This window comes from Syngnathoides biaculeatus, chromosome 13 (assembly GCF_019802595.1).
Source record: "Syngnathoides biaculeatus isolate LvHL_M chromosome 13, ASM1980259v1, whole genome shotgun sequence".
NCBI lineage: Eukaryota > Metazoa > Chordata > Actinopteri > Syngnathiformes > Syngnathidae > Syngnathoides > Syngnathoides biaculeatus.
In genome coordinates this window covers 16,632,333-16,656,664 of record NC_084652.1, presented here as the reverse complement: position 1 = coordinate 16,656,664, position 24,332 = coordinate 16,632,333, and the positions used below count along the sequence as shown (strand labels likewise).

The following is a 24,332-nucleotide window of genomic DNA, read 5'->3' as shown; positions in this document are numbered from 1 at the left end:
TGTTGGCCAAAATGCCGGCTCGTTGCATTGCTGAATATTGGTTGAGCACTCGGGAGGATGGATTTACCCTTCATAAGTTTGCAAGTGACCTGGTTCGTCGTGAAAAATGGATTGCACGGGTGCAGAGGTCGAGAGCTTCGTGGGTTCCAAATGACAGGTAGGTGTGTATACAGCTACTAAAAAAAATAATAGTTTGGGGCGGACCACGTAATCCGTTTCTCATAACGTAACAAAAGATCCACGTACGAAATGTGTCGGACGGCGTCGGGCTGCTCCCGGACGGTGGCGGCTCTGAAGAATGCTGTTATGATGCAGCACTCAGCCGCGTGCGACGACAACGCAAGAAAGCTCGACGGAGTTGTTCATCGCGTATTGCGGCGTCTATTAACAACCCCCAAAAGCAGCATGACTCGGCTCTGCCTCACTCAGCCGCGTGCGACGACAATGCAGTAAAGCGACCCGGCTCGACGGTGTTGTTCATCGGGTACTGCAATAGCTGTGAACAACCCCCTAAAGCAGCACAGCTTGGCTCCGTGATTAGCCACCTTGCCGGCGAAAATGACTCATCTCCGCCGCGGAAGTGGACCGGACGGGAGGCGGTTTGGCCGTGATTGCATATCATCTGAATATGGCTAGAAGCAATAGTGTACTATTTTCCCAGTAATTTCACTCTGTTGTGTGGTGTTCTCATTTTCCAAAAGAGCATCCGTGTCAGAAGGGGCGTGTTCGTCTCCCATAGTTACGGTTCACCATGTGTTTTCATTGGCAAATGTCCAGGTGACGTCACGGACAGAGGATGTAGCCAATATAATAGTTGCGTTCAGCAAACAAACCATTTATACCCTAGCAGAGTAAGTTGATTGGGTGCACAGTCTGGATGAACTCCTTTGTCTAGTGCCCGCGCTATCTATTACGGTTGTTATAGTACTTTTAACGTGTGCTTTGGCACAGTCATTCCCCCATAATGTCTGAAGAATAAAAAGTGGACGCAGAGTGCATCGTGTTCCAAGAAAAATGGTTCTCCTCCTAGTCAGGGAAGTGAATGGGGAAGTTGTACATGTATTATTGGTGTGTTCACAACATGTTGCAGTGCTGAGAATATAATCTTCATCGCCACTATTTAAGTCTTCATGCCGACAAATATGAAAACTTTGCTGTTATTTTAAGATGCAATGACTGACAGAGTATCTGCAAATATGAGAAAGTAGTGAAAATGAATAAGATTTTCTTTCGAGCAAGAAAGGTCTGGTCTGAAACACGTGAAGCCCAAGTAGCAAGTGAGTTTTCAGAAGGAAATGTGTGGAGAGAATGAAAGCTGGACTACCTAAAGTGTCTCATTCAGAATAAGTCATTTGAAAGCAGTTAGAATTGTACGCATGTGTAAGATGGGAATTGGAATCGGTACATTGTTGGAGGAGAGTGCCAAAAACAGAAAAGGAACGAGCTGACACTGTGAAACAAATTTAATCCATGGCAAGCCAGCAACAGGAATGCATATCTGCTGTCAGTCCAACAAATTCACAATCAACTCACAAAGTACCCAATATACCAGAAGCCTGACATGGTAAAAGTTATGTCTTTGAGTTTTTTAATTCAGTCAATCAAATAGTGCATGATGAGATGGTGTGCAATGTTAAAATCCACACATTGGTACACCCTCACAAGGATCTACAGTAAGTAGAGAAAACACAGTGCACAAAGCCAGTACTGTATAACGTTTTCCATAGAATTGTTTTGGGAGCATCATTCAGCCATCATCGTGCACTGCAGAAGATATTCTGCAAGAAATAATTTAGTTTTACACCAAGAAAGAGGGGAATATCTTTGTAATTAAAAAATTAATTTGAAATCGGGCTTTCAAATTTATAGTTCATAGTTGGCACAGTTAAGTGAACGTAAGTTTGACCTTTTCATAGTAAGTTTGCAAAATTGTTCTGATATGAATATACATGCTATAATTAGATTCTTTTAATAAAACCTGTATTGTCAATGGATTATGCTGACCTGACTGACCACAGTGCAGGTCTGTTGCTAACAGTAGTCAAAAGTGACCACCGTTCAGGGGCTTAGTGTTTGCTTGGACATGAAAAGTTAGAGGGAACGTTGGTGCTAGTGCTGACCATTTAAAACTGCACAAAATGATTAACAATATAATTTTTCTTTTATTTTTTTGGTCATTACCTGAGTTTACTCTGACTTGCACTGAAGTGAATCAGCCAGGAATGCACAGTCTAGACAGTAGCTGCTGATACCCAGCCTCTAGCACACTTGCAAATGATCATCAGTAATGGTGGAACAGTAGTTGGGCTTGATTATTTTCATCTGGGGAAAAAGATGACTCACATAAATAATTGGAGCCCAATAATATAGTAAGTATGTTGCACATTTCCTCATGTTGGGGTACTTTTCCTCTGTGAGGATGCACCACAATTGTCTGAGTTAGCTCTGGACTCAATATCAGCTATTAGTGTCAAAATGTCTTCCGAAACTCCAGAAGAGTTCATGTGAAACAACCACAACATCTTCCCGAAAAGGGTAACACATGAATGTAACAATTGGCTCGAGTAAAGCAAAGTCTAGAAATCGTTTGGCAAGTGTTTGTCAGAATTCTGTTTTGTGCGCTGTCCACTGTCAAGCTGCGCACATGACTTCCCTTCAATCTTTATTTCTGATGCGAGATTCTAGAAGTCACACTGTAGTTACGGTTTTCCTTAGAGGGCCATTATGGAACCTCATCATATTGACACATGAAATTTCTTAACTAGTTTTGGAATCAGAAGTCAAGGGTAATGGTGTTTTCAAACATTATTCATGTTTGAGAACACAAAAATGCTCATATCTTAGTATCATATGTATGACAGGACAATTTGAAATATTGCTACAGATTTTCACAAGAATCATCAAAGTTGATGCACATGATTTTCGTTTACAGGCCTTCCTAAAATCATGTGGCGGGTTGAATCTGGCCCCCGGGCCTTGAATTTGACACGTCTGCACTAGACTGACCCCAAGAACACCATCCCCACCATCAAACATGGAAATGGAAGCATTCTATTATAGGGGCATTTCTCTGAAAAGGGGACATGTCAACATATTCTGGAGGCGTTTCTCTGAAATTGGGACAGGGCAAGTTGACCACATAGAGGGAAATATATATATAGACCTTTGTACTTTGAGATCCTGGGTTAATACCTCCTCATCCAGAAATTTTATAATGGGTCGTGGATGGAGCTTCCAGCATGACCATGACCCAAAGCACAAAGTCAAGGCAATTAAAACGGTAGCTAAAGAACACAAACATTTAGGTCATGGAGTGGCCTAGCCAGTCTCCAAACGGTCATAAATCCCATGGATAATCTGTGAAGGATCTGAAGGTTCGAGTTGCCAAGGCACAACCTTGAAACCTCAAGGATTTAGAGATGACTGGCTTTTTTTCCCCTCTCGACTCCGAGGAAAAAAATCCTTGTGTTTTTACACACTTGGCCAATAAAGCTGATTCTGATGATCTACAAAAGGGATGGCAAACCCACGGCTCTCCAGGCTCATTCGGCTCTTTGCCCGTTTTCATGCGGCTTCTATGAAAGCATATTAAAGTTTAGGCTTTTATGTGTGTGTGTCCTTTGCTTGAGGTCATTACAGTATTTTTGCAAAAGTGGCAAGCACATTGAATGAAAATTGCTCAGTTTCTTAGTTGGATCGCGAAAATTCACTAAAAATGACAGGGGGTAAAATGCAATTAAATGAAAATGTGGATGAAGACAGGACATTTTTACCAATGTTTTTTGTTATCATGTTGGTGTGTGACATTTATTATAATTTGGCTGAGCAAAAGTATGTATCTGAGGAGGGAATGATTGTGATGTGTATGATGTGGGTCTTGACAGCTGATTGGTTGGCCACCCCTGCTACAGAGACTAGTGGTCCAGAATTTCCAGAAATGTGCTAAGCAAACCTGGTGATCAACTCCAAGAAACGTGTGACCTTTGTAGTGGCCAACAAGGGGTTCTCGGTTACTGTGATTTGATGGGTGCGTATGCCTCCGTGCGCCATCCTGCTCTCAACTCTGCACAGTCGAGCACGAAAAATCACGCACGTACAATTTATGGGTGGAAATACATAGAATTTGGCTGAGCAAAAGTATGTGTCTGAGGAGGGAATGATTGTGATGTGTATGATGTGGGTCTTGACAGCTGATTGGTTGGCCACCCTTGCTACAGAGACTAGTGGTCCAGAATTTCCAGAAATGTGCTAAGCAAACCTGGTGATCAACTACAAGAAACGTGTGACCTTTGTAGTGGCCAACAAGGGGTTCTCGGTCACTGTGATTTGATGGGTGCGTATGCCTCCGTCCGCCATCCCGCTCTCAACTCTGCACAGTCGAGCACGAAAAATCACGCACGTACAATTTATGGGTGGAAATACATAGATGTTGAAAGACGTCGCTTATTTTGTATAGTCTTAACATTAATTTGTGTTTATTTCATAAACGTTGCTAACAAAACAAGCCTGATCCTAAATGATCAGTATTCAGCCGGAAACAGGAAATGCAAGTTAACCATTCTGAGAATGTTCGGAAGTTATGCCAAAAGCACATGTTCTGAGCTGCTTCACCTACTGTGAGTGCATTTATGTCGAAAGTCATCAACATGAGCCATGTCAAAGGAAATTCAGTTACACTGAAAACATTTCTGAGATATAACACAGGTAATGTTTCAGTATCTAACTATAATAAGTATGAGATTGTGATTTACGTTGACTTGATCTAAGTTCGAATGTTGGACTAGTCTGTCCATATATCTAAATGTGAATGGTAATTTTCCCCCTGGTACTGCGTTATCTTGAAGTTGAAATCTTATTCCCTCTACATGCTTAGGAAAATGTAGATCATCTACTGCTATCTTTCATCAATGGATTGACAATAGATACCGCCGTAAATTATGATAGACTATAACAATACATCATGATTGCCGACGGGAATGTTTGTTACAATGTATCGCTCGTTTGTTGCCACTAACTCTGATAATGTTGAACTAAACTTTCAGCATTTTCAAAACCTTGCGGGTATAGACCGTCTTTATTCCTTGACAGGCCAGTGCATTTAAGTTTTCTTCAGATTAAGTTTGTCAGACCAATAATCATCTATCATCAATCATATTCTACTAATATCAGTTGAAATTGGAAATTATCATTTGAGTTTAATTTTTTTGTTTTCTATTTGTTATGTATTTTTTTCATTTTTAATACAGTTATGGTATATTAATCGGTTTACAAGAAGTTTTAAAATGTCTTTTTTCCTTTTCCTTTAGTGTGTGTGTGTGTATATATATATAGTGTGTGTGTATATATATACACACACACACACTTTGTTGTTTTTGAATTTTAATTTGCAGTTATTAACCTGGTAATATGAAAAGTATGTAGTACATACTCTGGTATAACAACTCTTTTAGACTTTTGACTTTTAGAAGCATTAATATTTGTGAGATGCAATGCCTTGGTTTGAATGAGTCTAGCACACTGTCATAGCCGTGAATCCAGTTGTACTGAGTTACTGCTTTTTAAGAAACAGCTTTTGGATGCAATGTGATGCATCTTTTGTGACATATCATGAGGTCATTGGGTGTTTTGGGTCTCACAACATTAGACACCCTCGCTCAGGTCATCCAGCCAGGAGTGATCAGGCACTGGGAAATGGTATGATGGCAAACCACCATGTTTTAACAATGATGTTACCACGCAGTGTTGGGAGTATTTGTCAGCCTGCCAAATGTTGTTGTAAATTAAAATGGTTTTATGGCAGGTGTTAGTGCAGGCTTGAAGGTTTATATGAATAGCACTTTACAGTGCTGTGTGCGGAGCTGACGAATTTACCAATCATGGTGGGATATATGGCTCTTGGGGGCATGACTTTAACCAGGCTTGATGTAAGTACAGTAACATTTTTCAATGTGTGGAAGTTACAGCAGTTTTACCATGGACAGTTTTTATTAGTGGTTTTGCACACAACTTGGGTCACTTATCTTTTGTTTAAAAAAAAAAAAAAAAGACGTTTGAGAAGTTTGGATTTTTATAATTTAAATTATACCTCTATCTACGAGACTCTGCCTCCAGCTCCCCCAAGGTAAATTGAGTTTGACTCCTGCTCTAAATGGTTATAATTTGAAGGTTACTAGACACTTTTGTGTGTCGTCGTCCCCTTTGCATCTTGTTGTTGCATGTTAACAGAATTTTATGGAACCAGAAGTGAAAGGTCATCTATGGGGATGATACAATTTTTAGTTTTCTTCACACTGTGTAAGTTGGGTCATGTGGGAGGGATAAGCCGCCACCATAATGCCACAGTTCCACAACTAAACTCTTGAGTGCACTATAACTACAATATTATACACAGGGTTTAGGAGTAAATCCACAGTAAAACTCAACTACTCATCAGTCGCAGCTAATCGTGTGCCCAGTGTGCCCTCTGTGATTTGTGTAAAGTACTCGTCATGAAAAATAAACAGTCTTTGTTCATGATTCATGTCTGGATGAATTGTGATTGTAGAAGTGTCAAATGCTTGAGATGGCCACACCTGGCTTTTGTTGAATTCATGCAACTGCACCTATTCATGTTTTTCCTGGTTTGACCAATACATTCTGCTACCAGTCACCACAGGGCAAAAAGTACCGTATATTCTGGACAACAGGGCGCACCGGTTAATAGGCCAACCTGGTAACGTTGACAAGTGTATTCCAAGGTAGTTTTTGCCTCATGATGAAATCTGACATGTGCAATATATAAATCCTTTCCTTAAAACCTCAGGGATTTTTTTTTTTTTTTTTTTTTGGGAGCCCCTCACCCATAGTCTTCCGTTCCAGAGTCGATTGGTTGTAAGCATAATCAGCATGCATGCTAGGTAGAAAAGTCTTATTCCTCGTAACCCACAACTGTTTCAAATACGGGCTTTGACCAGACTGCAGTGAAAAGGTATTTAGTAGTTAATTCTATATTAAACGCTCTGCACCCTCTGTTGACTTCTCTTAGCTTTGGGCTCCTCATGGTTGAAAAAGGGTTCAGACCAGTAGCAAAATAAAAACTCAATATATTGCTCTACTCACTGTATTGCCTGGTACAACCACTGGCCATCCCAGGACAATGTCAAATAAATGTCATGATTTTGATGTGATTTGGGTGATTCTATACCAATCTTTGGTGGACCGGATTGAAATGATCAATGTGTTGCATGTGGGCCCCAGGTCGTAGTTTGCCCACGCCTAATTTAAATGCACTGCAGTATTTAGTAGATAACAGTGCAGACAAGGTCAAAATTATGTTTGGCGTTTTCAACAAATACATTTAAGACATAAAATGACGAGATTTTGTACAGAAGAGGAAGAACTTTGTTTTTGCAGATTAGGAAGACTACTGTATATGCCTGTGAGCATTCTTTTACGCATCTCTGTTACTACGGTATTTATGTAAAATAATTTGAAGGTAAATCCTTCCCATGATCAAATGCTAATATTAGCCAGCCTGTCAATTAGCGTGTTAGCATAAGAGGGTGGTTTTTATTTTATTTTTAACGGTGTTCAGTTTATATTTTCAGCGTGTGTGTGTATCTATATATATATATACACATTTATTTTATTTCTTTTTTTTTTTACAGTAAACTCCCACTGGGGTGTCTGTAAACAACTTCAAGTACACTCAGGGGTAGCTTCAAACAAGGTGCTCTGTCCTGAATGGTGTGTTGTTTTTTTAAAAAACATATCTAGATTCAAATACCATTTATTAAAAAAAAAAAAAAAAGCTTAAATTCTGACCTTTTCTCATATTAATCTTCTGACCCGAGACCTAAAAGTCTTAAGTGTACAACAAAAACAAAGGACCTTTCTGTTCCAGTACTTTTGGAGGGGACTGTATCCTCGCTCGTGCAACATCACTAGTGTGGAGAAAGGTCGATAGTCGTGAATATCAATGTCACTGATCCCAATGTCACAGATACAATTTTTTTTCAGTACTAAATACTTTTGATACTGCAGTCATTTGAGAGACTGTTTTCCATCTCGCCTCAAAGAAAATTGGTTGGATGGATCATTAGCAAACACAAAGCGCATATTGCAGCACAATTTCCATGCAAATTGAAAAATGTCAAAATGCTCTAAAATTGCTGACATGCTAGGCCTTGGCATTTCCAAAATGGCAGCCATTTGATAGATTTAAAAAAAATCCCACGGGAAAGTAATGCTTTCCTTTGTAATCTATATTCACTGACAACGGACATATTACACACAGAACAAATAAAACATGAGCATGGATTTGATCTGGGTGAAGGCTCAACCACTGTTGCTTGATTGCAAAAAAAAAAAAGTAAAAAAATAGAGGGCTTGCTACTGGGACAGACAGGTAACTGCTGCACAACTTAGCCAAACAAGGGAGCTTCTCCTTTTTCTGAGCCAACCACAGGAGAAAAAAGGAATAACATGAGACTGCTTTCATTTAGCACACTCATCTTTTCTGGGAGCAGCAAAAATCTGATTAGTGACTGTGTCACACTCTTATTCTCTCATTATGAAGATTAAACTGAACTTCGAGTGATACTTTTTTTTTATTTGTTCTGTTCATTGTCTCTGAAGCATCAAGTGTGTCAATTGTGACAGCAGACATTAAAGTGATGCAAATTGTCTTAACTTTACTTTTATAGGAACACCACCTCCAGCGGGCTATCTCGGCACAGCAGGTCTATGGCGAGAAGCGGGACAACATGGTCATCCCGGTCCCGGAGGCGGAGAGCAATATTACCTACTACGAATCGCTGTACCCTGGAGATTACAAGATGCCAAAGCAGCTCATTCACCTGCAGCGTAAGTTACACATTTTAATGTAATATGTGCTTGCCAGTCTCTTAACCTAGAGTCATTATATAAATTAGATTTCAATCAGATGGCAGTGCTTAGTCCAGTGCCAATAATTAATAAGGTTTTGTGAATATGTTACTGCGGTCCTTATACTTGATACAAATTTATTGAAAGACTGCCCACTTTTTTTTTTTTTTTTTTGCTAAACTACCCTTGTTAGACTTCCATTATATCTCCTTGTTTAATAATGAATGAATTTCCTAGACCAACTGTTGAGCCTTAATTGGTCATCTTATCGAGACATGTAATATTAAAGTTCCTCTTATTTTTCCCCAGTACCTTTGTTCAAACCCCAGATTTTCTTCCTGTAGGTGGCCCCATAGTTTTATCCACATTTTAATCACTTCTTATTTTGTCCAAACACACTTTCTTTTTCAGTTCTCTTTGGGGTTTTGGACAATAGCACTAGGTCCTCATTTGCTCCAGTTTTTAACTTCCCGTTGACATCCCAATATATTTGTCCAGATTTCGTCACTCTTATGTCCCTTTTCTTTTGCGCAAACTCATTCTTCTTTTGCAGTTCTTTTAGGTGTCACAACTCATTTTTCAAATCTTTCTTTTCACCTATATCTGTTCACTACACATTTTCACCTTCACTGCTTCAACCTTTAAATGATCGTGTCCCAATTTTCCTATCGGTGTCTACATCCTCTTGTCCACACCCCATATTTATTAGCCTTTTCCTTTGGTGCAGGTGTCTGAATAATTTAGACCAGTGTTTCCCAAACTTGATTCAGCCTATTCATCTCTATCTGTATGTTGATGATTGTGTTTTCTTCCTCCTTCAGCTTTCAGCCTGGACACAGAGCAGCCGGACTACGACCTGGACTCGGATGACGATGCCTTTGTTACCAAGTTGAAAAAGAAGATGGAGATCAGCCTGCTACAGTTTGAGGAGATGATCGACCGTCTGGAAAAAGGCAGCGGGCAACAGGTTTGTCGACCTAAAGATGTGTGACATGTACTCCTCCTGACACAAACGCGGATGAGCAAAAAACCTCTTTGCGCCCCAAAGCTGGTGAGTCTCCCCGAGGCCAAGTTGCTCCTCAAGGAAGATGACGAGCTTATCAAGGAGGTGTTTGACTACTGGAGCCGCAAGAGGAAAAACACCAAGGCACATTCGCTTATTAACATCATCAAGCAGGAGAAGCGTGATGGCTCCAGCACCAGTGACCCCTACGTTGCCTTCCGGAGGCGCACTGAGAAGATGCAGACTAGGAAGGTGGGTCATCTTTCTCAATGTCCTTTGAAGGATTTCAATATTTCTCTCAAGAAATTTACCATCGCTTTACATCTACCAACAGAATCGCAAGAACGATGAGGCGTCCTACGAGAAGATGCTGAAACTCCGCAGAGATCTGAGCAGGGCAGTCACCATCTTGGAGATGATCAAGAAGAGGGAGAAGAGCAAGAGAGAGCTGCTGCATCTCACACTAGAGATCTTTGAGAAGAGGTCAGTAATCCAAAAATGCTTCTATTGTGGTGCGATTACCCAGATACAATTGATTGATCACGTTCCACAAAGATAGTTCAGGTCAATTGTAGGTTTGAGTGTTCATTGTCCAAATATTTTAATCTATTTGATTAGCTGTAGGGCTTGAAATCTGTGGTTCACTGACACAACAATGGCTATTTTCTTTTGAAGTATTTGTAAATTACGTTACAAATCTTCAAAAATAATGTAGTTTGTAAAAATAGGTTAAATATGAATATTAACATGAACATTACCCATACATGGCTTTTTTTCAACTCTTTTCCATTTCCTAATTTAATGCGATTCGCTTCAATTTGGTAAAATTAAGGCCATAAATGAAGGGATGTTTTTTTTTTTTTTTTAAGTGTTTTAGATTAATGTATGGGAATGTCATTGAATGAGAGGTCTTAAATGATGGATGTGGCTTTAAACAAAAAAAAATACCTAAAAACAGATCACACTGACCAATTTTTTAAAATTTAAAATAGTTGTTTTAATTTTTTTTGCTTGCCTTGTATTTTTATAATGGGCACACGCTTGCCCATAAATGCCATATTAAATATTGTCTTGGCAGCTAAAACGAGGCCAAAAATGTAATATTACTTGTATCTATGTAGTACGCATGTCTTAGACATTTTTTTCTTTATTTTCTTTTTCCAGGAACGTAATGTCAGACTACGGCGGCGAGGTACTAGCCGAGGTCCTGGCAGAGCGGGCGCTTGTGAGGCCGCAGATCATCCCACTGGTTCCACTCACCAACCAGTACCACATGGACCACAAGGACTACAAGTCCAAAGTGAGCATGCAGTCACCAAAGTGCTTTTTGCGCCTTGTTAGACATCCTAGGGACATGTTTATCTCATGCTGTCTCTCCTCAAGCCTGAGAAGACAGAAGTCAAAAAGAGAAAATACGAGAAGAAGCAGAAGTCTCTTCCGCTGTTGGCCGGTGCTGCACATCACCAAGGTCCGGCCATCTTTAATGCAAAAGACCTGAACCAGTATGACTTCCCCAGCTCTGATGAAGAGCCCCAGGTAGTAGCATGTCTATACTTGGCATATACCCCCATCTAGGGGCTGGTTGAGAAACTGCAGTACGAAAGAGCAGAAGCCATCTTGAAATTTAATGTGTGCCCACAGTTGCACTCTGGCTCTTCAGAAGCTGAGGAAGAGAATGACCCAGATGGTGCCTATGCTTTTCGAAGGAAGGCGGGCTGCCAGTACTACGCTGTAAGAGTCATACTCATCCACAATATCGTGACAGAACCTTGAGGGACGAAGAGTGTGTGTGTGTGTGTGTACGTGTGTGGGTGTGTGTACATGTGTGCATTTTCAGGCTCGTCAAGGTCACATGGGCGCCTGGCCGTGGTCCCCGGGCTGGGAAGGTGGGTTGGCACACACCCGATACCGCTACAGTCTCACCACACTCACAGTACCACGACGCTGCCAGGGGCTGGCTCGGCGGCGCCTGGGACGAGGGGGCAGGTAATGGATATGCTCATTTTTTTTTTATTTATTTATTTTTTTTTTAAAGATAGATGCTTTATTCCTTCCACAACATAACATTTTGCCAGCCAAAATTACGTATTTAGGGGTCCTGAATTAAGATGATTGCAATTTACATGAAAATGCCAGCACACATTGGTCAGAGTGGCAGGATGCAAATCAACAAAGTCATGTTTTCTTTCCGAGTTTATCTAATTTAAGAACCCTTATTCCAATCAACTTGAAATGTTCTATAAAACTTAAATAGAAAGAGATTAGTGATTGTTATCCTTCTCAATTTATATTCTTTTGAACATGCCACAATGAAGAGATTTTTTAATGATCAAAACTTTTTTTTTTTCTCAAATACATGTCAATTTGAATTTGATGACTGCAGCACATTACAAAAAAGCTGGAAAAGTGGCATGTTAAGCACAGTTACCTTTCCTTTTTAACAATACTGAATAGGCATTGTGAACTGAAGTTTGTTTTTCTCAGAATCAGATTTAATGGCCAGGTTTCTGCCTTTTTCCCCCCCTGATTTTCTGACTTTATTGATGAAAATATGAACCCTTGATGATATACCTAAAGTTTTTGCAGTTGTGTTCTTCAACTGTTGGGCCATTTGCTCACTAAATAGTGAACTTTGGCCTGGCCTTGCTTATGAGCAACTGAGCCTTTCCGGGATGGTCCTTTTATACCTAAACATGACTCACCTGATTCCAATGTACCTTTTCACCCTTGGAATCTTGCATACAGGTGCTTTTTGGTGCATTTATCAATTTTCCATGTCATTTGTTGCAAATTTCTGAGGTTTTTGTGGGAGGAATTTATCACACTGGCATCAAAATTACAGAAAGAGAACCTTTCCGGTGAGAAAGGGATAAAGTGTGTATACATACAATAATCCCTACTTTCTCGTTGTTAATTGGGACCAGAAGCAACCGCAAAAAGTGGAAAAACTGAAGTAGTGGGGCATGTTTGTGGATAACATTTACAATATTTAAACAGTATTTGTACTTTGTATATTTGAGACAAAAATAGGTATTTAGTTAAATTGTTAATTATAAAATCTTACAAATATAATATATGCAGTATTATAGATTTATAATATAAATTATAAAACACTATTATATTACTGTATTGTTACCATTCATCACTCTGAGAGTCTTCTGCTGGCGGTGTACATAGCTTATTTTTTTTTTTTTTTACCTTTGCTTCTTCTGAGTTGTTTTTTTTGTATATGGCTACCAAAATGTTTAAAATGCCAACATTACTGTACGCATTTATACTTTGCATATTTGAGACACATTTTCAACAGTACAAGTGTCTAGTTAAATCTTTATCAATCAAATCCTTGTGCTGCACAGTAACGTTTTTATTGCAGTTTGTACGTCAACATTCCTCTTCTGCTGGAGGTGCTGACATAGTACCTGAGAATTTTTTTCTTTGAGAAAAACATGATGGGGAGTTGTTTTTTTTTCTTCTGCTCCATAAATGTCCTTGTGCAAGGATATAACCACATCAACACAGTAGCTAAACCTAATAGCTCGTACCATATTGTCAGTCTTGTGCAAATTCTTCCTCCACATAATGACAAGCAGCATTGTTGTCGACGGAGGAAGCCTCTTCACACAGAGGCACAGTTTTGAGGCCGTAACGCTTTTAGAATTTTGTAGAAGCCTTGTCCTTGAGTGGGTTAATCGCTCCTTGCAGTGCTAGTGCTGGCTGGATGGTCGTCAGAACTTTTTTAGCTTGTTGAAATCATAAAGGGCTATAGCCTTTGTCCTGATCATGATGGTGTCCAAACCCACTGCCTTTTTTTCTGCAATACGCTATCCACAAAGCTAACGCAGCTTCCATTCGAACAATCCTCTTATTTCACCGAGTCACCTCATGTTTCCCTTCCTTATTTAGTTATTGAACCGTTTTTACGGATGTTTGCCACATCTTTTTTTATGTATTGAACCATGGACTCATTCACACCATCATGGCGTGCCACAGAACCGTAACTTCTGGTGTCTTTGGTCATATCCAAACGTTTTACTTCTTCCTTGATCGTCATCCTCTTCCTTTTGCGCACTTCGGAGGAAGCTTTTGCATCAGAACACCGTTTCAGCAGCAGTCACTGTGATTTGACGGGCGCGTACGCCACCACGTGCCATTGCACTCGCAAATCTGCACAGTTAAGCACGAAAAATCATGCACGGAATATTTGTTACGAGTAGAAATACATAGATATTGAAAGGCAGTCACTTCTTTTGTGTAGTCTTGACCAATGTTCCCTCTATGATGCGCCACTGCGCACTTGTCACAGACTCGGCGCACATGAAAACCGATCCAGTGCAATGAACCACACCGTGACTTTTTTTTTTTTTTTTTTAAATACACGAAAGCACACGGTCTCTGCTCAGTCTATTTCTACTTCCTAGTTTACCTGACACCGCCCCCCTCTGCTATTAAAAGAATACACTCATAATTACAAACGAAACACACCTGCCACTTTATATCTGCGTGCATGACTGACCACACCTGTACATTTTTCAAATGTGAGTGACTGCAGCGCCATTGTGAACAGGTGAGATTATCGCGGAGTCAACAGAGTAGACGACATTGGCGGAAAGGAAGGACAAAGGAAAAGGTGGAACGAGAAGTTGGTGGGTGAGGCTTTGGTAATGTGCAGCCAATCAGCTCACGAGATAAATCCACACACGCTCAAATTGATTGATGTCGCTCTGGAGACCAATCACACTCCTTATATCAATGGGTCTTCCTGCAATATGCCAGTATGGCTGTATTTTTCAAAGTTTATTTTTTTTTTTTTTTGGGGGGTTTTTTTGGGTGGGGGAGTGGGGAAAAAAAAGCGCAAAGTTGTGAGGGAACCCTGTATTTTTTTTTTTTCCCTTGTTACACATTTCCAGGTGTTGAACACAGTACTGGTAGTTAGTGTCATACTACTACCAGAGTCATGATGATGGTATCCTTGCCTTTCAGGGTCTTACTGGACCGAGCACATTCAGACTATAATAACGTTTTCCACGAACTGGACCCGAAGACGCTGGATTGCCCAGCACCCCCGCCAAGCTCACGCTCATCGGGCCCTCGCTTTCCGGCCGCCAGCAAGTTTGACAGTACCTCACCAACAAATACCTCAGACAGAAGCTCCTCCTCGCCGCCCTCGGACCTCAGTCAGATTCTTTTGAGCATAAAGGCATGCCGGTGGCGCCACTTCCGGCCGCGGACACTACAGCTGCACCAGCTTGACAACGCACACCCGCTGTTCCGTAGGCTCAGTCGATGCGTTAAGCGACCGCTCGCCAACACCCGTATGCCAGCCCAGCGCATCATACGGCCTGGACCGCTTCCCCATATTGGTAAGTCCTGTGTGTGCTTTAGTTTTTTTAGTCTTTGGCGAACCTTAGGTTTAAATAGGCTTTGCACAATGAAGATTTTTTTGGACCACCACAATTAGTGTTTGATTTAAAAAAAAAAAAAAAACCAGATCCAATCAGAAGTTTATATACATGTATACTTAGTTGGTCAAAAAACACTTATAATAAACATATTTGTTCACCTATTTATGCCAATTTGGCAGAGTGCAGGAAGAACAAAATATAAAATGGCAAGAAGCGCACACGCAGGAAAGAATGCATCTGTTTTTTGTTTATTGGTGTACTGAGATTTTTTTTTCAACTGCATATTTCGCTTGACTCCATAAAGGTTTGAAATTACTTCTCTAGTCAGATCATGTATTCCAACCAGTCAAGTCAAACCAACATGACAGAAGTAAAGGGTGCTAACTTGCTGTAATTACTTTATTTTAGTTAGATTACTTAACACACGCACACACCAAAATGTTAGAGCATGAGTTGACAGAACTGAAGCACTTTTATGCACAACCATTAGTACTACGAGTATCTTGCTAGGCGACATAATGTTTCGTTGACTGCTTGAGAACCATATTGTATTAAACATACAGGGACATAACCTCAAGCAAGTCTTCAATGAACTTAGCACCAGCGACAACCCACACACGTTTTCCCCATTTTTTTCCTTAATATCTTTACTTATCATGCACTTTTATCCCCACCCAACCACTGTTTACATTTGTATACAGTAAAGCGCTATGGCTGCTGCAATAATCCTGCAATGCTCAAAATAACCAAACTGCCAATTGAGAAATTCTCCACTAATTTAGCATTATTTGTCATGTTTCTTTTAATTTACAGCATTAAAAATTGCTGTTGTTCCTAACTCAAAAATTGCATACTGTCAGTGATTTGATTTGAGTCCCAAGTCAGAAAGGCAGGAAGACTGCTAAGGGCTCTTTATACTTCCACGTGGAGCGACTGCGCTGACGGCACTTGTGGCTCTCCTTCGTGTAGTTTGTCTTCATACTCGAGCGCAACCCACGCACAGTTTTGAAAATGTGCTGCAATTTTTCTCCAAGTCAGAGGTGTTACTACGGCTGGTATTGTCTTGAACAACACAGCGAGGAGTTTCCTCAGCCCATTTTGGTCATTTTCAGTTGCCGTTTTACTGTCCATAATAAGGAACAAAGCAACAACAATGGTGACCGTGGAAGAGTGTCTGCTTGAACAAATGAATCTTAATGACCAGATGATACATTTAAAATCAATCCATAAGGCTGTGCTACGTTGAGCAGGAGGAATGGTGAGTACGTCATCCCAGCATGTGACTGAAACGGAGAAATCACAAGAGAAACAACTTTTTTTTTTTTTTTTACGTTCACGGCAAGCTACATAGAGGTGGTGCACACGCATAGGTCACATGATGCAATGCAAGCGTTGTTAACCGCAGCAGTATAAGGTGGCCTTTACAGTCACTGGATGTTTAAAAACACCCAATTGACAATGAAGTAATTGTCGAACTCCTGGGTAGCACTGACTTCCGGAGAAAAATTCCTTGTGTTTTTTACATACTTGCCCAATAAAGCTGATTCTGATTTCTTTTAAACTGCTTTGAGATATTGTGGAATGATAGGCAACTGACAAACTTGACTCAGTTACACCAGTTTGTTTTTTTTTTCATTTGAAAACTGTATTATGTATTTTCTTGGGTTGTCTCTGAGTCCATCCATCCATTATCTACCGCTTTTCCATGTCAGGTTGCGGGGAAAGTAGCTTCAGCAGGGATACCCAAACTTCCCTTTCCCCAGCCACTTCTTCCGGCTCTTCTGGAGGAATCCCTCTTTACCACAACGCACCGATACAAAGTCCTTATCACTGCAGACGCTGCACTGATCAGTCTGTCGATCTCCCCCTCCATTCATCCCTCACTCGTGAACAAGACCCCAAGATACTTGAGCTCCTCCACTTGGGGAAGGATCTCATCCCCGACCTGGAGACGGCACGCCGCCCTTTTCCGACTTAGGACCGTAGTCTCGGATTTGGAGGTGCTGAGTTTCATCCCAGCTGCTTCACACTCAGCTGTGAATCGCTGCAATGAGCTGGAGATCACGGCTTAATGAAGCCAACAGAACCGCATCATCTGCAAAGAGCAGAGATGGATCGCTGAGGCCACCAAACCGGACACCCTCTACGCCTAGGCTGCGCCTAGAAATTCTGTCCATAAAAGTTATGAACCAAATCGGTTACAAAGTCAACTCCCTTCAAAGATTTTCTTTGGTGTTGAGGTTTGGGACTGGCTTGGCCACTCCAGGGCCCATCCATATCAGGTTTGTGATCACAGTGTCACTCCCATGCACCCTCAAGGATCCTGCCGACGGTGTAGAGCTGGTCCACTGTTCCACGGCCATGACGAAAACTACATTTCTCCTCCTGAATCAGAGACTCGACTTCCCGATGGACCCTCCTCTCCGGTACCCTTGAGTAGACCTTACCAGGGAGGCTGAGTAGTGTGATTCCCCCTATAGTTGGAAAATACCCACAGGTCACCCTTCTTGAAAATTGGGACCACCACCCAGTCTGCCAATCCAGAGGCACTGTCCCCGATGTCCACACACCTTTGCTGCGATTTTGGGCCCATTCCTGCCATGCATATCTCAAGACCATTGATTGTTTTGGGGCTGTCACTGTGCAACAGACTGTCAACTCCCTTCAAAGATTTTCCTTGGTGTTGAGTTTTGGGACCGGCTTGGCCACTCGAGGGCCCATCAATATCATGTTTGTGATCACAGTGTCTCTTGTTAAAAAATGCTTTTGATTCTCTTGGTACTGGTTCATTTGTGTAACAAAACTTCTTTTGGTGTGTCAGCACTGACTGCCGAGCAGTTCCAGCTTTATCAGGACGAGTTGATGCAGATGCAGAAGGAGCAACTGGAGCAGCAGCAGCAACTTCAAGCCAACAGAGCCACCACTGCCCACAGCACAACTACAACACAGGTGACGATAACCACAAATTCTTGCTCACAGTACTACGCTGCTGTTCTAAACAACGCCCGCACACATACACACAGATGTCGGCAAACACGTTGGACCAGGCCAGAGCTCAGTTCGCCGCCTCAGCTGTTGTCACCGCCGAGCAAATTCTGGCCTTGAAGACCAAGGAGGAGCTCAGTCTGGGTGGCGGAGTCAACGGCGTCCTGTCCCCCTCAGGTACGTCGTCCTCATCAACGCACCTGGAAACAATTGAAGCTTACCTTGGAAACAGTGTGAAATAAAAGTTGAGTCGGAAGTTGATACAAATCAACCTCCAGTAATATCAGGGCACAAATGTCCACACGTCAGCATCTGCCCACCACCAGCAAGCTGCGGTGAAATATTTAAAATGTTAAAAAAAAACTGTTAGGGCTATCACTGTCAGCTGTCTCTCAAAAAGCCTGCTTGGTCTTTTAAAATATTGTCACATTTCCAGTTCCATAAAATGTCTCCAGTAGTTTCAGGTTGCGCCATTTGTGCGACTGGTTTATATCAAGATTCGAAACTGCAACCGTTGATGCATTACATGCTGGCCAGTTTTAGGGCCAATTGCAAATCTAGCCATGAGCCCACCCCACAGCTTACCCATTCCTATTAGCCCTTTGTTTGGAAGGCCAAAATGAACGGCAAAAATAATGGCACAAAGACATAGGGATGATACTTGAATACCACCCAGTCATCACCTCTCACCCATTTGCTGGCTGTGTCGTAGGTACCCGTGACAAATTGTTTACATTTCCAGGATGGTCTCTTATTTCAAATGAATGTTACTCCTATTTGTTTTTTCATTTATATTTGTCTGGCAGTTTATATCACTGTAGTTCATTTTTATCTACTCTTAACACATTGTTTTAGATAGTACACATTTTGACTGACTTGTCTTTCCACCAATAACAGCCACCACAAAAAAAGTTGTAACACCCCCCCACCCCTGCCCCCACAAAAAAACATGACAATAAACTAGCAAACAGAAAAAACTGTCGCTGGAACAACTACATAAGTTAAGCATCTCAGCTTGTGGTGTTTAGCTAAAACCTAGGCACGCACCTATAAATTTAAAAAAGCTTCGCAGCCAGTTCAGGGTGTATCTTGCAAATCACCCAGAGTCAACCGCGATAGGCTCTGCACTTCTGCTACCCTAGTAAGGATAAGCAGAATTTACATTCAGTTTTTGCAATTTTTTTTATTTTAAATATTGAAAGTATATCAAAGCATACATGAAATCGAACAAAAACATTTAAATACAGTACAGTATCTGAATTTTAGTTGGAAAGCTGACACAAGCTGTTTTGTGTTAGGCCGTCATTTGTGTTCATATTCCTCCCATAGGAACTTCGGAATTGCATTTTGTGACTGCTTTTAATCAATTTATTTGTTCATTTTGTGCAATAGCTGGGCCTGTATTTCTAGAGTGGTGTTGTTGAATGTTTTGTGGTTGCACCTGTAAATGAGAATGTTTCAGAATATTAACTTGGCCTTATGAGCTCTCAAGTAAAATATCAGACAAGGATATTGACAGCTAAAGTTTTCACGACAATAAAATACATGGAAAGGGAACGTCACAGTACTTAGAAGCGACGTTACTAACGACACTACATTAGCGGCACAGCTTCTGATTGTGTATTTGTCAAATAATTCTGGTCTTTCCTAAAATGTATTAAATTGTAGTGAAGTCTTTGATTTGTCACTTTAGTCCCAACAGTAAACTAGCGATGTGTGAGCTCATTGTAACAGGTCATTTACAAACATGGCTAATATTCTTGTCAATTTTAAAGGGTAAATCCAGTGCTTTGCATGAACAGTGTATAGCGGGAGCCGGCCGCCGGAACTCGCTCGTCAGAGTCCGTGTCATTACCATTCGAAGAACCATCCACGGCTGCCGGCCCGGAGCTCCCGGGGGCCTTTGTTTACGCACTTATGTTGCACGTAGGCCTCAGAGTTGTCAGACTCCCCGTAATTCCGCCCGAAGAACCATCCAAATATTCAAAATTAATTACAGCCACAGTTTCAAATCTGTATGGAAGTATTCCTCCGGTTTCCCGATCAACCGATACTGCTATTTCTTCATCCGATGAGGATAAATCTGAAAAATCAGCACTGGTCATAATGGTGTCCCATGTAATCCAGCATTTGGAACGGCACGTAACACGTCACATACGCCCATGTAGATCATGTGACTCGCAAAAATGGCAGCGACCCTGAAAATTTGTAATTGTCTAAAAAATCTTCTCAAAACACTATTAAATGAAAGACGATTTAACATCACATTCTCAAAATAGGGTACATATTACATGACCTAATGGATACACTGTTCATGCAAAGCACTGGATTTCCCCTTTAAGCAAAACGGTCATTAGTATGAGTATCAATGGTTAAGCTTGGTTACATTTTTTTCCTTGTTCATGCCAAGTTTTGTAAGCAAGCTCTGTCAGTTAGCAGAAAAAATGTTTCACATCCTTCACCTTCAAGTGAGGTAATGCACCACACTTGGTTCCAAGGGGTATGAATAGCCCTTCGTCTTCACCCTACCCCTGAGTCTTACAAAGATTGGGACATACCTTTACCACGTTAAATCGTAATCCATTTCGACAGCTATATAGATTAAAAAATATATTTACATATATCTTACTCATTTTCTTTGTCCAAAAACACTCGTCACCATGTTGAAAAATAACAGGTCATACGTGAACCTCTTTACAAGCATGAAGATTTCGGCAAATATGGTAACCGATCTTTCGGTTTCGTTGATTTTTGTCCTGGGAAACGGTGGGAAACGATTTTTCGGTTCCTATTGATAATGCTCATGGGAACCGGTTTTTACATGTACTTCAAAATGAAGCCTTAGCAGGCATGAGCATTTTGTCTTTTACGCTTAGCAACCGACATGTTTGACTAGCGTTTGAGTGACCCGAATATGAATAACTCGACCTTGCACATGCGTAGCGCAGAAGCGGAAACCGATGCTGTTTGTAAACCACACTGACAAAGCTGTGCGTTTTAATCATTAAAAATAAAGGGGTTCATGTAGGTTCGCTTTATACAGATTGTTGTATTTCGTTGAGAACTTGTTTTACATTCCACACATGGGCGAATTTTATCAAAAGGCCAGAGATCTGGGAAACGGACTTTCGGTTCCATGTTTTCTCAGGCTGGGTAACGACATGGTAACGGAACGATCGTTTTCGTGAAATGCTCATGCCTGCATTTAACCTGCTAAATTGTGCATGCTTGGTTAAAATGGAAACGTAAGTGATGCGTTTGAAAATCCACATTATGACAATTATGTTTGAAATTACACATTATCAGTAGGAAAGAAAATTTGATGTTTTTTTTTTTTGCGTGGCTGCCATCTTTTTCTGACACAACATGGCAAAGTTGAAAATAATCCAACCTGTGCAAAACCGGTCAAATAATTTTCATTTCAAAATTTTTTTGGGGGGTTGTCAGAGATGACCAAAATTGGATGGAGCTGGACGGCTACAAATTTTATACTAAGGACAATGGAAAGGTGGCATGTAGGACTGCTGCGCATTATTATCTTAGTAATAGATTCATCTGTTTTTGATTAATCAACCCAATTAGAAAAATCATGAATTCCATCTCTTTATTCAAAACTGGACTTTGAAAATGCAAACATAGATTAAGTTACAAATTTGGTCATTAAAATGTTAGGTAATTGGCAAAAATGTTGATTGTCGTCCAAAATTAAAGCACGTCTTGTTTTGGTTAACCTCAAAGTTATTTGGTCTGCTTTTATGGAGGACTACAGAAATCTGACAATACTTAATGTACTGTAAAGAGTCTGAATATTTATTTGAAGCTCTGAAAATGATTCATCAATTTTCACAATATTTGTCTATTAATTGTTGCAACTCTAGTGCTGTGAAATGGACTTTAGTGCAATTAATGGAAATTATTATTGTTGTGAGCATAAGCGCTGACTGGTGTAATCACAACTCCTATTGTTATTGTTTAGGTGTCTACAAGGGCTTGCACCTATCCAGCACAGCGTCCCCCTCCCTGGCTGCCCCGGCCACGCCTGCCAACCTATCCAGCACCGCCTCCCTGCACCCAGGCAGTGCCGCCACGCCCGCCTGCAGCGCCCATAGCAACAACGGCACGGCCCACCACGCCGGCCCCACAACCACTAACGCCACTCAGGTCTCGTTGGGCAACAGCAATAGCCTCCGCCTGGCCATGCCCACTGGAAAACGGCTGCACGCCCCCCGAACGCTAAGCAGTGCCATGTCGGCGTCCGCCTTAAAGCTGGCGCACGCCACCGCCAACTGTCAGAAGTGTCCCAAGGTTCCATCGGCCACTGCAGCCTCGCCGCTGGACATCGTGCCCAGGTGAATGAAACAAAACGCAAAAGGGAAAACGTGTCCAGAAGTAAGAAATTAACTTACCATAAAACAGTTGCTTAAAGGTCTAGTGTCATCCCTATAAACATTCTAAAATAGATATTGAAATGAAAAATACATATTAGATGATATTACCCTATTGTTTCGAGCCATATTTAGATGACATGCGGATAACTGTCAAACCACCTCCCCACCCTATCCACCGCGCAGCGGTGATAAACGCCCACATCCGTGGCGGACATGAGCCACCGCAGCAACGAGCCACCCTGGCCGACAAGGCCGGCGGGAGGCTCGGCCTTCAGCGGCTGCTACATGGAAGCCTTCTGATTCGCACATCGACACATTTAGCAACCAAATTTTTTTTTTTTTTTTTTTTTTTTTGTAGCTGTATACACACCGACCTGTCATTTGGAACCCACAAAGCTCTCGTCCTTTGCACCCGTGCAATCAATTTTTCACGACGAACCGGGTCTTTTGCAAACTTATGAAGGCTAAATCCATCCTCCTGAGTGTTAAACCAATGTCCAGCAATGCAACGAGCCAGCATTTTGGCTAACACAAAGTAAACAACGAGCTAAAAAACGAGGTAAAACTAATAGAAAGAAACGACTCCACTTGAGGGCGGTCCTGCCATGTATGCCACTTCCTGCTTCTTCTCGATAACAAATCCCTTGAGAGGATTTTCATGGCGGGAGTTACAAAAAGCTGTATATGTCAAAATCATGTTTTGTGGTGGTGGGGGGGAAACGCATGGGTCCAAGTTGGCTGCCATTGTTTCACGAACAACATATTAAAAATCATCACGAATCAGGCAATTTTTTCTGAGATGAGTGGGCGCGTAGTTACCACAAAGCGGGCACTTGTGTCACATTTATAGTCCTTTGCATTCAATTGACAAATAGCATAGATAAAAACCATGTAATGGTCATCTTGAGCTTTGTTTTGTATGAACAAAGGATTTTTGGGACGTTTTACGAAGTGTAACTTTTACAATTTGCTTTAAATTCAGTAGACATTTTTGCATTAGTTCAGTGGACATTATACTGTTCCTGAACAGGGGGCTCTATAGGACTGATATAACAGCTATACATGGAGATGGACATAATTGAGTCAGTTAGTTGCAGTAATCCTTACCTGCAGAGTATTATAATGTCAGTCTACATATTGCTCCACGTTTTATTCTTTCCTGTTCAAATATACAATGCTATTCATTAGCCACTGTGCCATTTTTCATTGTTGCGATTAAACCAATCAGAAGGTGAAGTCTTATGGTTGTTTTGAGCAAATGTATAATTGTCTTTCCGTTATGTTTTGTTTGGCAGTATAGCGCTCTACTGGCAATACACTGCTTAAATTCTGTTTTTGGAAAAATTGTGTACAATCTGCTGGGCTGCTTCTCAATGTGCATTCAACTAAGTTTGCTCCCACCGTGTTTGTGCTCACATCCCCCCAAAAATAAATAAATAAATAAATCGGCCGGATAACTGCTTGTTTATGGAAAAATTTCTAAGGTGGGTCACTTGTCTCAAGGCACCACTGTGTACACCCTTTTATCAATTCTTTCCCCAAAAAAGACAATTTTCATCATGATTTAGATTCCACATCGGCCAACAGTTTCCTAGCTGCGTTTATCACACAAACGTGTGTGACGTCAGTCTTGAGTGCAGTCGTTGTTCAGCAGGCTCCGTTCTTGTCATAGCCTCCTACTGTTGCTAA

At 41.2% G+C, this 24,332-nt stretch overlaps 1 protein-coding gene across 4 annotated transcripts in view; it reads left to right on the top strand.

The window, feature by feature from the left end:
* Positions 1-24,332, top strand: part of epc1b (enhancer of polycomb homolog 1 (Drosophila) b) — a 38,543-nt gene that overhangs the window by 13,193 nt on the left and 1,018 nt on the right. For all 4 annotated transcript variants that reach the window (XM_061839958.1, XM_061839957.1, XM_061839960.1 and 1 more), the window contains 12 exons: positions 8,685-8,844; positions 9,687-9,832; positions 9,914-10,120; positions 10,203-10,351; positions 11,033-11,168; positions 11,252-11,404; positions 11,510-11,599; positions 11,706-11,854; positions 14,849-15,228; positions 18,092-18,219; positions 18,294-18,432; positions 22,232-22,604. In XM_061839958.1, the coding sequence (XP_061695942.1) occupies positions 8,745-8,844; positions 9,687-9,832; positions 9,914-10,120; positions 10,203-10,351; positions 11,033-11,168; positions 11,252-11,404; positions 11,510-11,599; positions 11,706-11,854; positions 14,849-15,228; positions 18,092-18,219; positions 18,294-18,432; positions 22,232-22,604 (2,150 nt within the window). In that variant the 5' untranslated portion in view covers positions 8,685-8,744. The remainder of the gene's footprint in view (positions 1-8,684; positions 8,845-9,686; positions 9,833-9,913; positions 10,121-10,202; positions 10,352-11,032; positions 11,169-11,251; positions 11,405-11,509; positions 11,600-11,705; positions 11,855-14,848; positions 15,229-18,091; positions 18,220-18,293; positions 18,433-22,231; positions 22,605-24,332) is intronic.